This window comes from Nyctereutes procyonoides, unplaced genomic scaffold (genome assembly GCF_905146905.1).
Source record: "Nyctereutes procyonoides isolate TBG_1078 unplaced genomic scaffold, NYPRO_anot_genome, whole genome shotgun sequence".
Lineage (NCBI taxonomy): Eukaryota > Metazoa > Chordata > Mammalia > Carnivora > Canidae > Nyctereutes > Nyctereutes procyonoides.
Genome location: NW_026575130.1, coordinates 8,425,069 through 8,441,911, shown reverse-complemented (window position 1 = coordinate 8,441,911; position 16,843 = coordinate 8,425,069). Strand labels below are relative to the sequence as shown.

General features: G+C 36.7%; 1 protein-coding gene across 1 annotated transcript; it reads left to right on the top strand.

The window, feature by feature from the left end:
• The first annotated feature begins 1,125 nt into the window (after positions 1-1,125).
• On the top strand, positions 1,126-16,275 carry LRIT3 (leucine rich repeat, Ig-like and transmembrane domains 3). The gene is made up of 4 exons (XM_055342330.1): positions 1,126-1,244; positions 3,981-4,453; positions 12,798-13,103; positions 14,948-16,275. Exons 1-4 carry the CDS (start codon positions 1,126-1,128, stop codon positions 16,093-16,095), a joined length of 2,046 nt encoding a protein of 681 aa, XP_055198305.1. The 3' UTR covers positions 16,096-16,275.
• Positions 16,276-16,843: the final 568 nt, after the last annotated feature.

The following is a 16,843-nucleotide window of genomic DNA, read 5'->3' as shown; positions in this document are numbered from 1 at the left end:
CTCATGCATTTGTTGTCTTAAATAACCATTGTTTAAATAGTTGACATTTAAAATCTGCAGTTTTTTATTTTAATTGAGCAAATTTTTCTAGCTTTACTGTTTCTATATGCATCCTATCATTTTTAAATAACATTTCCTACAATATTCTTATTTTTATAGAATTGGCTCTCTTTTGAAAAGGTTTTTGGTTAAAAGATGATTGATAGAATCACTCAGTACAATAACACGATTAAATTATATGTGTGTGTGTGTTATCAGGCAGGGGCAATCAGGAGGTACTTGACATGCCCAGATATATATAAATGTGTGTGTGTGTGTGTGTGTGTGTGTGTGTGTGTATAAAACCTAAATCCCTGATTGTCAAATATCCATGAAGATTTACCATTTTATGTATGTGGAGGTAGTTTTTAATTATCGAGTTTAATTTTTATTTTCTGATAGAGCCCAAATTTGCTAAAAGACATGACAATTGATTTTCAGATATGATTTATTGCCTGTATTGAGAAACTAATTCAAAATAAAATATATTCTTGATCAGAGATAATGGTCTTCCTTATAAACAAACATGCTAGGGTAAGCCTTATACTCCTCTGAAGCGACCTGGGAGAACCAGAGTTTTAGTCTTGCCATTCAGTGGTGGGTTGAAGCAGTTTGCCTAAAAAATCTAGGTACTGAATTTAGTTTACTTTTTTTTTTTTTGAGATCACAAATGCAAAAAATAAAATTTATATGTTATAAATAATCCGTAATATTTCTAGCATCTGCTAAAACACTGAATTATTTTTAACATTAAGTGTATCTTCAAGGCATAGTACCAATTACAACCATAGTAAAAGGACTTAGTAGGCATTTCCTTGCAAATTTGGATATGGGCACCTATTGAAATTTTCTTGACATATGCTTGATTTTCATTTTCCTTAGAATGTGTTACTTTGCTGAAACCATATTCAAAGGCTAGGTCGATTGATCCCCTGTAAAATACACTTGAAGGTTAAGTAACTACAGATCTCAGCTAATCCCATGTAATCTGCTGTTACTAAATGGCTGTTTGCATTCCTGGTGCACCAGTTTCTGAAGCTTAGGATTTGGTTTCTACTTTTTGTTCAATAACCTTCAGAAGGAGCGATGCATCTCTCAGCATGTCTGTGCATTGTGCTTGTTAGCTTTTTGGAAAGAGTGAGCTGTTCATGTCCTTCACAGTGTACCTGCGATTATCATGGCAGAAATGACGGAACGGGATCAAGGTATGCTCCTCTCCTTGCTAGTGAGTGTGCTAATGATTCTAAGGAAAAGGACTTTAACTAGACAGCCTTATTTTGAAAGCAAATTGTGGACCAGGTATCAGAGGAGAGAAGGTTTAATTTACATAAGCTTTAACTTCCTTGTGTTAAAATCAGTTGCCCACTCTTTCATTTTGAGTAGTTTAACTCTTAAAAGCCCCTCAAATTATTTGAGACCCTCAGACACATCGTATGTTACAAAAATATCCATTGCACTTGTGTTCATCACGTGTCCCTTTCAGGAGGTCAAACCACTGAAATAAGTGTTTAGCTTGTTTATAGAAAATCTAAGAGGGAGGGCCAATCAGGAGGTACTGGACATACCCAGATGATTTGCTTCCCTTCTTTCCCATTTCATTTTGAAGGTTATTCATGCCAACTGGATAGATTTTTTTTAAAGTAGGAAGGAAGATCACAAGAGTGAAATTAGAGAGGCTTATAATTAGGATTTTTCATTTTAAAGTATTGGAGTTTACAAAGAGAAGTTTGAAAGACATGGATCAGGGTTGATCCCTGTCTGTTGCAGATACTGGGGAGCCTCACAGAAGTTAGTCAGCCTCTGGGTTGTTTTAACATCTACCTGTAAAGTGAGAATAATTGCATACTTATAATTTATGTGAGTCCTTTGAGGTAGAAGTTAGATGCAAAACAACTTTTGTTAGCTAAACATGATAGAACTTGTTTTTTTAAAAAGAGGATATTTAATAATAAAATCAGATTATTTTGTGACTTGGTTGAAGTGAACAGTGAGCCTCTTATAGAAAATAATTTGTTAAAAGAATCACCCAATTTATGTCTTACAACTTTAAACAAATAAATAATAACAATTAAAATATATCTTTGAGTAGTTTGTCTTGTTATTGTATGAACTTTACTTAACCAGTTCTTGGTATCTTTTTTGACTATCCACTAGGTTATTTAAGACAAAGAGAACAATCTGTAATAAATTAAAGACCTACTTGGCAAAAGTATGAAGCAGTTAATGAGTCAGGGCAGGGTACTTTTAAGAAAATAGTCACAGAAAATTTTTTTTCATAGGGATGGCCCCATTATTGATGGATTTTATAAAAACCATAGCATATTATGCCTGGCAAGGACTCTAGAAAAAAAATCTAATTTGACTGCTGTCATTTTATAGACAAAGAAACATAACCACAAAGAGACTAAATGACTTGTCCAAGCTCACAACACTGAGCTGATGTAGAGACTGGCTGATAAAGATGCTAGGTCTTTCAGCTTTCTATGTAGGCTTTCTTCTATTACACTGGAATGTTGAGTAGAAACCAGATCATTCTAGCATAAAGTAGCACTGGAATTTGTAATACAGAATCGAGATGAAGAATCAGAGGTGTTCCTAGAGAATTCCAATGATTCCATAAGGCCTTCTCCTAAAGTTACAAAAAGGAGATGACCCTGTCAGTACACTCCAGCTTTATGCTATCTACTTCTCTTCACATTATACGCTGGCTTTTAAAATGCACTGATTCAATGTCATGTGTTTTTACTGAATGGCTGTTTCATTGTTATTATGTATGACAAGTATAATGTATTATAGTTTAGACTATGCTTTGCAAAATTTTTATTGTCCATTTTCAGCAATCCAGCAGGGGTGAGTATATAAAGAGAGACAAATAAGTCTTTTTTCAGGTTAAAATGAATCTAAATTCTCTGGTTCTTCATACTTTACACCCACACATGGGACAGGCTTGTTTTTCTATGCCTGTTTTACACGTGCCACTAAAGCAAGATCACAATGTGACTTATTCAAGGTCACTTCAGTTAGTGAGCATTAGGAGGTATAAACTCACAGTTTCTGGTTTGTTCCTTAGGCTGAAAGCAATGCACAAGTCACATTATTAAAAGAGAGTTCAACTTTAAGTATCTGGTGTGAACACTTGCTCTTTCTCCTCCCTCCCTCCTTCCCTTCCTTTCCTATTTCAAATTAAATTATCTTCTTAAAAAGGATCAATTCATAACTTCAACAAGAGATTTTTATGAAATAGGCAATTTCCTAAAGAGTATGTACTTTGGAGTTGGACAGATGTGGGTTTGAAAGACGGCTGGGTAACCTACTAGCTATGTGACGTTGGGCAGTTACCTCATGTTGGTGGGCCTCAATTATTTTCCCTGTAAAATGAGATTGATGATAAAATAGCTAACAGCCATTATTAAGTGCCTATAATGTGCCAGGATTGTATAAAATTTTACATCCATTTCAGTTAATCATCCTAACAGTGCCATATGGGAAAATGAAGTTGAAAGATTGGGGAAGTGGCTTTTCATGGCCACAGGGGAAGTGGCAGAGCTTAGATCTGAACCAAGATCAGCCTGACTCTAGGGCTAGTGCTTTTACCTATTCCTCAATATCTACCTTAATAGGGCTGTTGATGATTAAGTAAGGTAGGTGTGACATGGTTGCACAGGCCTGACACATAAAGAACTTCATCAGTATTAGGTTGAACCACATGAAATTGCTGATATTTGCTCATTTTTAACCTACAAAAATGGCCATTTCATAGGATTCAACCTAGAAGAAGAAGACGATGATGATGAATTCCAATAGGTCAGTCAGGCTCAATGAATACTTTGTGAAAACCAGTAGGAAATGAAAAATGTTTCATTTTCCTGCATGTTTCAAGTATTATTTTTTCACCTGGGTCTTGGAAAGCGGGTTTCCTTCTATTGCTCTTGTGACACTAGGTCGGTGCTATGTAATGACCTGGATATGAATGAGGTCCCTATGAACTTCCCCGTGGACACTGTGAAGCTACGTATAGAGAAGACAGTCATCCGCAGAATCCCGGCAGAGGCCTTCTACTACCTGGTGGAGCTCCAATACCTCTGGGTGACTTACAATTCCGTGGCCAGCCTTGATGCCAGCAGCTTTTACAACCTAAAGCAGCTGCATGAGTTGCGCTTGGATGGAAATTCTCTGGTTGCTTTCCCTTGGGCATCTCTGTTGGACATGCCCCATCTGAGGACCCTGGATTTGCACAACAACAGAATAACCAGTGTGCCAAATGAGGTGGTCAGGTACCTGAAGAACCTTGCCTACTTGGATTTATCAAGCAACAGGCTAACCACACTACCACCAGATTTCCTGGAGAGCTGGTCCCACTTACTTACAACATCATTACGAAGCCTGGACCTTACACCACGAAGAATTATTCTTGGTAAGCTCAGAAGCCTTTGGGCTTCTCAGGTCCAGATAATTTGCTTGGCCTGACTTCAGTAGTCCAGTCTTTTCATATTTATTTAATTTGGCTTCTTATTCTATACTTACACTTTTGATGGGATGGAACTTTATCGGCTGACCTAAGTCGGTTGATCTGTTTACCCCATGTGAGATGAAATGGCTCTGTGTGTGCACTGGAGTGAGGGCAGCAGTGTGTGTGTGTGTGTGTGTGTGTGTGTGTGTGTGTGTGTGTGTGTGTGTGTGTTTTGGAGGAGGGAGGGAGATAGACTCATAAACTGAGAGACTAATGCTGATGTTAGAGAGCCTGGGGCTGAGTGATAAAATCTACCAACCTGCCCTGATTCTGTGAGCACATCAGTCAGTGCTCCATGCTCTGCCATAGCCAACCTGCTCTGTTCTCTTTTCAGCCATTCATTAGGCTCTTCAGGGGTGGAAGAAGGGCACTGGCATATTTATGGCCATTTCATAGGGTTATGAAGTGGCAGTGGTTTTATTAGGGAGAATAGCTTCCAGATTTTTCTTAATCTAAAAAGAAATGATAAAGACAATCTTCTAATGCATTAGTTTAGATGTGATTTGTTTTGTAGACTTTGATCTTGACTTTGTTTAGGTTCTGTGGGTATTTGTCTTGGCTTCTTAAAATGTAGACTCCTTCCGGTAAGTCTCTCTCTTCCTTTTTTTGTCTCTTCCCACAGTGTTTGCATGGTGCTCTGAACATGGCAAATGCCCAGTAAATGTGGTTGCCAGATTGAAATCAGTAGACCTTTCTCAGGGGTACCTGTGGGCAGTGAGGCCTTTCATACTTTTGTGTGAGACAAAAGCCTAAGGCTCTGATCAATCAATCAATTTGATCTACTAAATTCTTGTTCACCCAATAAGGCTGTGTTGTGAGTTCACATGTTACAACCATTGTGGCCACCGAAGAGATTATATTTCTTAGGATGAAAGAACTGAGTGTTTGGCCAGTGAAATGATTTCTAAGCCTTTTGGTGTGAGAAGCAACTTGCTGATAAATTTGTGCCATGAGTTCTAAGTCCTTACTTAATGTCACATGCTCAAACATTTGCTGAAGTAAAGTATAAATGAAATAGAATTTTGAAAAACAATTTTTTGCTAAAAAAGAAAATGCCATGGCAGCAGTTAAATGATTTTAGCATTGCTTTTGTTGAAATATAAATGTATTTTGGTGCTTATGAGACTAAAAGTACGAGTGATAAGAACCACATAGAAAGAGGAAAAATAATGTAATTTTTTGTCATATACCTATTTTATGTTTGCCTACTGCTTATCTAGTGCTTCAGACATTTTTATTAGGGAATAAAAGAAGTATTGTAGGGTGAGTTAGGGGAAAAAACATTAGCTTAATTTTTTTTAAAGATTTTATTTATTCATGGGACAGACACACACACACACACGCACACACACACACACACACACACACAGAGAGAGAGAGAGAGGCAGAGACACAGGCAGAGGGAGAAGCAGGCTCCATGTAGGGAGCCTGACTGGGACTCGACCCCGGGTCTCCAGGCCCAGGCCCTGGACTGAAGGCAGCGATAAACTGCTGACCCACCTGGGGTGCCCTCTATTAGTTTAATTTAATGATAGTTGTGGAGTCCTTCTTATTATGTACACCATGATAGACACCATGTAAACCTATAGTGTAGTACTTATTTACTTTATTTTAGCCACTAATTTAGTCCTTATGATAATAGATAGAAATGGTCTTAATTTATATATTGAGATACTGTTTCTCTACACATTTCTCTAAGTTGCTTTCGATCTATCAAAAGGTGATATATAGTAGGAAATAAAATCAAATTACTGAATTGTTATTAATAGCTTTCTAACGATTAGTTGCTATTATTGCTAATATCACTATAAAGAATTGATTTACACAACATTAATATTTTTCCATTGTGAGTTAAATTTGGATGAAACTTCAGGGATCAGTTGGAGAGGGTTATTGAAATTTCACTGTCCACAGAGATAAACAGCTTTATCTATGTTTTAGGGTTCAGTTTCTTCAAAAGCAGATTCTTTAAAGGGGTAATATGAAAATGCTTTTCGTATAACATTAAATTTAAAAAGCAGGGTGTTCAATGGTATATAATCATAATTATTTTAAAGTGTGCAAAGAAAAAGCCTGAAAAAAATATACTAGCTGGTTAACTGTCCTCTTTGGGTGATGGGATGTCTTTTCAGTATTCTATATTTTGAAAATGTTCTGCATTGATCATGCATTGCTATTATAATAATAATGATAAAATCATGATAATAAATAACAGAGGATATTTTGAAACATGCCGAGATATATGCAGCAGCTGATCTTACCAAAGCCACGCCTGCTATGTAACAAAAGGGAAAAGAAATGCTCTTCTCTAAAGAAGACTGGCTCACATGTGTGAATCACACATAGAAAACTCAGTTTTTTCATCTGCAAAATGGAGGTGGGAGATCTCACTCTCTCTCATTCATAGGATTGTAATGAGAATATTATGAGATATTTTATGTGGCAGTTCTTTAGAATATGAGGTGAACAGTCTCTGAGGTTATGATTTTAGATCAACAATAATCCATAGCAGCTGTGACTGAGATGGGAGTGTCTTATAAAGAAAAACTCCTCTATTTTGGCTTTTTCTGTTACTTTAATTGAGTCTTCCAATTTTGTCATTAAAATATGGTAATGAAAACCAGTTCTAGCTTTTCTAGAACTCAGTGTTTAACTGTAGCAATTGTATCTTTCTAGGTGCCCTGTAAAATTTACTTTTCTATTATTATAGTGGAATATATTGTGCTTTTAATTGTTAGTGTCCTGTGTTTATTATTGTTAGCAGATGAAACTTCTGTTTGTAACAATAATAGTAATAGCTAATATTAATAGAGTGCTTACTCAGGGCCAAAACTATTTCTTATACTTTATATATATATAACTTCTTTCAGTCTTATGTTAACCCTGTACTGTTTCACCCCCATTTTTAAAAAAGATTTTATTTATTTATTCATGAGAGACACACAGAGAGAGGCAGAGACATAGGCAGAGGGAGAAGCAGGTTCCCTGTGGGGAGCCTGATACAGGACTTGATCCCAGGACCCTGAGCCAAAGGCAGATGCTCAACCACTGAGCCACCAGGTGACCCCCACCCTCATTTTATAGAAGAAGAATTGAATCACATATTCAGCCACATGCCCAAATTTACTCATCAGACAGTGATGGAGCTAGGCATGAATACAGTTGTTTGGCTCCAGAGCCCAGGGTATTCCCCACTCCTTTGTAATGTAAAGTATTGTATGTAATAATACCAGAGTTCTTTTTCTTATATATGTATTATTGATCTTTTTAAATCATGTATTTGTTTTTAAAAAATTAGGAAGAGACCTTTCCATTAGTCCTCTTTTCTACATGAGTAAAAATATCAAGTTCATAAAATTGTCCTCTAATATATCATAAAAACATTGTATACTCCCACTAGTGTCCTGCAAGTAAACATTTAAATGAACTATGAAACTACATTGGATTTTCTATTTGTAATACAGGTAAATTTCCATGCCCTCTTTCTCAGGAATAAAGATACATTTACACAGGCAGACTCTGTAAGGACCAACACTCTTTGTCTTGGAAAAAGCTTGCAGTAGGAGAGGGCATAGAATGCTTTTTTGGGTGCTTTTTATTGGTACTCAAATCTTCTCAGTTGCAAACATGAATTTTTTTTCCCATTCAAGATAAAGTTTACCTGGAAGGCAGTGGCCACAGGAGTATTCCCACAAAGTTTTCTAAAATGGCATTAATTTAATTCAACAAACACTCCTCAATCCCTGTTGATATGCTTGTTCTTTTCTAGCCACAGAGGAGATAAAACCACAAACTAAGGTTAACTTCTTACCAGGTGCTCTTCTGAGGACTCCCTAGCAGTATCTCAGCCAGGACAATGCCAGTAAGTGGGTTGTAATTATTACCTGCTTTTTACAGCTGGTGCAGAGGCAGAGTCAAGCTTCAAGTTCAGTCCATCTCCAGAGATATCATTCTTTTGTTTTTTAAGCCTTTTCTTAATTGAGAAGTTGAGGTATAATTTGCACATCATGGATCTTAAGTGTACAGCTTAGTAAGCAATGGCAAATGAATACCCCCATGAAATCCACATCCTCATTCAGATATAGAATAATTTCTTTTAAAAAAATTCATTTAAATTCAATTAATTAACATAAAATGTATTATTGATTTCAGAGGTAGAAGTCAGTGACTCATCAGTCTTATATAACACCCAGTGCTCATTATATCGCATGCCCACCTTAAAGTCCATCACCCAAATACCTCATCCCCCCTCCTAACTCCCCTCAAGCAACCCTCAGTTTGTTTCCTATAGTTAGGAGTCTCTTGTGGTTTGTCTGCTTCTCTGATTTTGTCTTGTTTTATTTTTTCCTCTCTTCCCCTATGATCCTCTGTTTTGTTTCTTAAATACCACTTATGGGTGAGATCATATGATAATTGTCTTTCTCTGATTGACTTACTTCGCTGAGTTTAATACTCTCTAGTTCCATCCATATCATCGCACATGGCAAGATTTCATTTTTTATGGCTGAGTAATATTCTATTGTATATATACATATATACACCACATTTTCTTTATCCATTCTTCTGTTGATGGACATCTGGGCTCTTTCCATAGTTTGGCTGTTGTGGACTTTGCTATTATAAACATTGGGGTCCAAGGATATGGAATAATTTCATCACACTGGAAAGTTAACCTATACCTCTTCTCCTCCACTTCAAGCAACCACTGTTTTTATTTCATCACAATAGGTTAATTTTGTCTGCCCTAGAATTTTATTTAAATAAAATCATGTAAGATGTACCTTTGTGTCTAGCTTCTTTCATTTAGCGTTATTATTTTTTTAAAGATTTTATTTATTTATTCATGAGAGACACACAGAAAGGCAGAGGAATAGGTAGAGGGAGAAGCAGGCTCCCTATGGTGAACCCAATGTGGGACTTGATCCCAGGACCTTGGGATCGTGACCTAAACCAAAGGCAGACGTTCAACCACTGAGCCACGCAAGTGTCCCTGGCATTATTGTTTTTGAGATAACTGCATGTCATTGCATGTTTGGGTAGTTCCTTCTGCTGAGTCTTATTCAGTTTTATGAATATATAAATTGTTCATCCTTTCTCCTATTTTTTGGAAACATGGGGTGTAACCAGTCTTCAGCTATTATGAAGTAAGCTGCTATTAACATTCTTGTGCAGAATGTCAAGCCTTTTGTCAATTATATGTGCTATTAATATTTTCTCTAAATCTGTGATTTATTTATTCATTTTCTTCATGTTGTCTTTGGTAAGAAGGTTTTAAATTTTAAAGACATTTAATTTATCAATTTTTTTTCATTTATAGTTAGTGCTTTGTGTGTCTCATCTAAGAAATATTTGCCTACCTACAGGTCACAGAGATATTCTATTTTCCTTATAGTTTTAACTTTTATATTTGATTTCTGGCCTTATAATTCTTAGCTTTTATGCTTATGACTGTGGCCTATCTCAAAATAGTTTTTGAGTATAGTGTGAAGTAGCGGTTGAGCTTTTTTCCAAACAGATGTCCAGTTGTTCCAGGACCATTTGTTGAAAAGAGTTTACTTTCCTCCTTGGATTGTTAAATGCCACTGCCACCACAAAACTGATTAAGGTATGGTTTTTGCTTTCAAGAACTTATGGTCTGCAGAATTAATTTTGTACAGGAATTTATTGCTGACTCTGCATGAAAAAATAGCACATTTAATTCAACTGCTGTGATGCATGGAAAACATTGTCCTTTTAGAGAAGGAATAAGGCAAAGTTGATTTGTTCCTATCCAAGAATAGTTATATAAACTAAATTAATTAGTGCAAATTACTGTGATTGTGATTGGTGTGCTACCCTGAAGGAATGCAGTACAAAAATAACAGTTTAACTTTAGGGAGTTCTTGTACCTTTGTCCTCAAATTGGGAGAAAAAAAACACTTGATGAATGGGTCAGCACTCAGGTCACTATTATTATTCAGGTTTTAAAAGTTGTGCTTTTGACCTTGATGTTTCAAGGCGAGAATAAACATTATATTTTTGAAGGGTTTAAAAATATTCTCCTGTTCTATATAACTTTTAGACATAACCAGTTGGATTAATTTTTAAAAGAATTTTGTTTCAGGGGTGCTGGGTGGCTCAGTCAATTAAGTGTCCAACTCTTGATTTCAGCTCAGATCATGATCTCAGGGTTGTGAGATGGAGCCCCTGCATTGGCTTCCACACTCAGTGGGAAATCTACTTGAGATTCTCTCTTTCCCTCTGTCCCTTTCCCCACTCACACTCACATGTGCATATACTCTCTCTCCTTCAAATAAATAAATCTTCAAAAAAATTTATTGTTTCACCACTAACACATTTTTATGCCAGTTTCAAAGCATGAATAAAGCTGTTAATGTTATAGAAATGTCCTAGGTAGACATTTGTGCTCCAGACATCATTGCTCTAACATGTGTTTATAGATGACAGCACTTATAGCTGCCACCTATGGCTCTAGATGTTTTTAGGTGATGAAATGAGTTATGGTGGAAGGAATATTAGATTAAGAGTCTGAGATATCTGGGACTTACTCAGGACTCTAAGCTACTTACAGAATCAAGGCAGTAATCTCTTTGTGCTTTAGTGTCCTCTAATGTGATACTTAAAAAATCATACTAGCTTCCTGAGGTCAGTATAAGACATAGAGAGCTTGAGAATGAAAGCTTTAAAATCAGGATATTTAAAATCAGGTTCAAATCCTGACTATATACAGTTGTGTGACCACAGGCAAATCCCTCAGCATCTCTGAGTGTTGGCATTCTCTTTACGATGAGGATGATACTAATATTATCCACCTCATGCTATTGTCAGAATTGAGGTAGACAAATCCTTTAGCATGCTTAGCACTGTTGGAAGATAATTTTTCATAGTCTCTCCCATTTCTGCATGTCTTGTGAGCAGAGGCAGCCACTGATTGCATTTTGTTCTGAACTGTCTTTTTAAGGATGTTTGTGTAGAGAACTGCTTTGGAAGGTAAAGATATGTCTCCCTCCAGAGAAAGTGTAGGCAGGTTTACTGACCAGTATAACAAAGATAATGTCTTCCTCCAGAGCCATAAGCTATCCCCCACTTCTAACCAGGAGTCTGTGTCTTCTGCCAACTGGGAAGTATTGGTCACCCTAAAGTAGGCTAAAACTCAGACCATTTACAATTCTTGGCAAGTACAGTATTTGCCACATAAGAAGCAATCGATAACTGCCAACTTGTTCTATTATTATTTTATAAAGCAAAAATCTAGTATAACAAGTGTTTTGAGAGCATAAAGTTTTATCCACATTATTAATTATTACATGACAGAATGAATTTGATGTTTGCTGGCAAGTTGGATATTAGAGACTGGTCATAGATTCATAGGACTAAATGTAGGAGGAAGAAGTTCAATGTAATTCACCCATGGAAGAAATGAAATTTCTAAGATGGAAAGTACTGGCAGAAAAATATGAACCAATCATGAAATACTATTATAATAAAAATAGACATAAATAGAAATTTATATTAAAAATAGATGTAAATAGACATAAATAGAATTTATGAATGAACAGTTAAATCTTCCAACATGGTTGGAATTTTTAAAAATTGCAGTTCTGTCTTTTCTCTTTCTGAATCAATGTATAATCTACTCCATTAGTAAAAAGCCCCAGCCACGAAACTTTTTGAGATAAATCCCTTGCAACCCTAGGCTTTATGTGAGGTTGCTGTGGGACATGACCCCTAACATCCTTAGAGAGACTTTTGTCTGCCAGAGGCTTTGAAGCACTATCTTAGATCTTTCTGGGATCTTGGCAAATGATGTTATAGTTTCACCCTCCCTGGATTTGATCTTTGTGCTGAAGCCCTTCCTAGTTTGAGAACTTTGGAGAGGCTGGGGGTAAGAAGCAGTTTTATTACTGAACCCAGCAAGCCTTGGTCCTTTTCTATTTAACAGTTCTTCACTTAGGTGCTGTAAGTCCTTTCCATTTTATCATGTGCAGCAAGAAAACGCCAGGTAGCACTTTAAGCTCTCGATCTGGAAATATCCTTAGCGAGAACATTTGTTTCATTGAGGGCACTTTATACTTTTCATGTGACAGTGTTTCTAAACTCTCTGCCACTCGCTAGAGGGGTCTGTTTTTAGGGAGAGAGTACAGATACTTGCCTGTCCAAGTCTGTATCTGACATCACCAAGAGGCTGTGATGTCAACTGAAGTCCACAGAATAACCTTTATCAACCTTTTCCTTCCTTCTGGTTTAGGTCTGCAGGACAACCCTTGGTTCTGTGACTGTCACATTTCCAAAATGATCGAGTTGTCAAAAGTTGCTGACCCTTCTATAGTGCTTCTTGATCCACTGATGATTTGTAGCGAACCTGAGCGCCTGACAGGGATTTTGTTTCAGCGGGCTGAGTTGGAGCAGTGTCTGAAGCCATCAGTTATGACCTCGGCCACCCAGATCACATCTGCTCTGGGTAGTAACGTTCTGCTGCGGTGTGATGCTACTGGCTACCCTACCCCACAGCTCATGTGGACCAGATCTGACAGCTCACCAGTTAATTATACAGGTATTTTCTTAATTCAGGCCTAAAAAACAAGTAGTTCCCAAAGATCTGAATTTAATTTCATGTTTTTGTGTGATTTGAAATTGGCTAGTTAATTCTTTTTATTTTTTAGATTTATTTTTTTACTTTAGAAAGAGAAAGAAAGAGCAGAAAGAGGAACAGAGGGAAAGGAAGAGAGAGTATCCCAACCAGACTTCCTACTGAGTGCAGAGCCTGATCTTGAGATCACAACCTGAGCCATAACCAAGAGTAGGGAGCTCAACCAACTGAACCACCCAGGTGCTCCTGAAATTGGCTAGTTAATTCTAATAAAATATGCCAAGATTGTTTGGTGAAAGGAATTTGAAAGATTCATTTGATTGGTTAATATTTTCCTTAGCTTATCTAACTACATAGACAATCTGATTTCTTTTACTGATAGAAAACAACATGATCCAGTGGATGGATGATTGCAAATAAGGCTCTTGGTCTTGCTTCATAATCTTGGATATGGCTCACTTTAAAATGGATAACTATTACAGTATTCTTAGGAAAGATTTTAATACAAGTTTCTCATTTTTGAATAATTATTTAAATAATAAATTACATGCAAGCCTTATTATGAAACAAAAGGATAATTTTTAGAAATATGGGTTTCATAGACTTTTTAGATCCTACTATGACCAACTCAATGCTTTGGCCTTAGTTTCAATAGTATATTCTTTTTTTTTTTTAAGATTTTATTTGTTTATTCATGAGACACACAGAGACAGAGAGAGGCAGAGACAAAGTCAGAGGGAGAAGCAGGTTCCATTCAGGGAGCCCAAAGTGGGACTTGATCCCAGGATCCCGGGATCACTCCCTGAGCCAAAGACAGATGCTCAACTGCTGAGCTACCCAGGCATCACTCAATAGTGATTTTCTGATGAATTAAAGTGATATATTTTTTAAAAAACTCATTAAAATTAAATGTAAATCAAAGTAAAAGTAATGAAACCTGATGGAATAAGAAATACTCAAGGCCTAATATTCTTACAAATAGTAGATGGCCCACAGTTTGAGGCAGTAAGTTAAATTCTGGGATACTAGGATACTGCTTAGGATATTACTATTCTTCAGAAAGCTTAAAAAATCAAGACAGAATGGTAAAATGTTAGATTTTAGTGTTTAGGAAAGTAAAATTCCAATTCTGCAAAAACTATATATTATTCTACAAATAAAGGAAACCATGGTTTACTGATTTATTTAGATTAAATATAAAATGAAAGACTAAGAATACTAATTATGACTTTTCTATGCCAGAAAATGATCTGCTATGCCATCTGGCTATGTAAATAGATAGCATTGTATTACAATGATAAAATTTTTTGGGAAACATTTAAGTAAGATTTTGTAATAACCATTTCAGAGGACCATAGTGAATTAAAATTCGAGAGCATTGGTCAGGCCACTTTGTCTTATCCCCTTATTTAAAAAATATGGAAACAGAGGCCTAAAGATGCTAATTGTCTTGTCTGAAATCACATACTAATAAGGGGACAAACGTTTACTAAAACCAAGTCTACCAATTCATAGCATTGTGTCTTTTTAAAATACCATTCCCCATACAGACCTCACGGTACTTGGCATGTCCTAGACCTTCATGTAGACAGTTTACAGAACTATGACCTGCCATCAGAGACTTGCAGTGGGCCATTTCCCTCCCTTGATTTATGCAAAAGGGATGCATGTAGATCCAGGTCAGTTGGCATGTTGCTTGAGTTTCTCCTTTTTTTCCCCTCACAGAGTATTTTTCTTAAATAAATATTTTTTAACATTTATTTATTTATTTATTTATTTATTTATTTATTTATTTATTTTTCTTACAGTAATTCAGGAATCTCCAGGGGAAGGAGTCAGATGGTCCATAATAAGCTTGACTGGTATTTCTTACAAGGATGCTGGGGATTACAAATGTAAGGCCAAAAATTTGGCTGGAATGTCAGAAGCTATGGTTACTGTGACAGTGGTTGGTGTTGTCACAACCACCATATCATCAGAGACCTCTGAAAGAACTGGAGATCACCCTGAGGAAGAAGTCCAGCCAAGATCCAGATCTACATCCCCGCCTGGTTCATTGTCACCTTCTTGGCCTTCCTCCTCCCCTGCTTCTTCCATTTTTCTTTCTAATTCTACTCCATCTCCTCCCCCCTCTGCTTTCTTCTCCTTATCTCCTTTCCTCTCCTCTATTGTTTCTTCAACCACAGCTAGAAACACTGGAATTTCAACAAGCCCCACCATGGCCAGCCAGCAGTCACTCCAGTTCCACCCAGATGGGAAAAGAAATTTAAAGGTGGAGTTGGGTGGAAGTCAGCTTCCTTCAGGTAGTGCAAGTAGAAAAGAAGAGTTGGCATTGTTGGATGAAGCAACGCCAGTGGAAACAAATACCACAATAGAGAATCTCAGGGTAGTTGGTGAGACTGAAGAGAGTGTCACATTGATGTGGAACACTGTCAACACCACACAAAAGTCTGAGATGACAGTGTTGTACTCCAAGTATGGTGAAAAGGACCTGCTGCTGCTGAATGCTGACTCCAGCAAGAACCAAGTAACCATAGATGGCTTGGAGCCTGGTAGGCAATACATAGCATGTGTCTGCCCAAAAGGAATACCTCCCCAGAAAGACCAGTGTATTACCTTTTCTACTGACAGAGTTGAAAAGGAAGGTGATTCTCAAGTGTCTTTCCTTGTTGTGGTGAGCGGTACCGCCTGTGTTGTTGTCTTGCCATTGATATTTTTCCTGTTGTACAAACTTTGCAAACTGCAATGTAGGTCAGAATCTTTCTGGGAAGATGACTTGGCAAAAGAAACTTATATCCAATTTGAAACCCTGTCCCCCAGGTCTCAAAGTGTAGGGGAGCTTTGGACGCGAAGGCACAGAGATGATTCAGAAAAATTGCTGCTTTGTTCTAGGTCAAGTGTAGAATCTCAGATGACTTTTAAAAATGAAGGTTTGAGATCAGAGTATTATTGCTAAGATTTTACACATGAACCCCACAAAATTTCTTCCATGCAACTAAGGATTGAGGATATAGTCGGCCTTCTGTTTGGATGACCTTTTGTTCAGACTTTCATTTCCTCTGCGAAAATCACAAATGAAGAGCTTTTAACTGTGGTGTTTTTTTTTTTTTTTAATACCATGTGAGGGGCACCTGGTTTCCTCAGTCAGTAGAGCCTACAACTTTTGATCTTGGAGTTGTAAGCTTAAGTTCAAGCCCCAATTGGATGTAGAGATTACATAAAAACTACCATGGCATTTCTGAATCAAACAAACAAATAGTCTTGATTTTTGTTATGTGGAAGATATCCATAGAAATAGTTTTTAGGATAGTGCTTGATAAATTAATAGTATGTTTTAGGGTAGTGTTTTAGTTTTTCAAAATAAATTCATGTGAGAATAGTTATAAAAAAGTGAAGTCTGAATTTTAAAAATATAGTTTTCTAAGAAGTGAAGAAAGATTAGTATAACCAGCTAAGCCTTGATGTTCATTCATGTTTGAAGTGCTTTATGGCATTTGCTATGGGTATTTACTGTCATTGCCTAGTGGGCAAGAGTGAGAAAGTACAGAATTTTTCATTCACTAAGGTTAAATCCAACTCAGTGGAGAGGGAGGGCTCCAACTCTTGGTACCATTATACATTACAAGACTGTTATGGTTGATTAATATTGCAAGAAAAAAATGTTTTATCCTTAGAAATATAGATATCAGCAAAAAGAAGTTTAA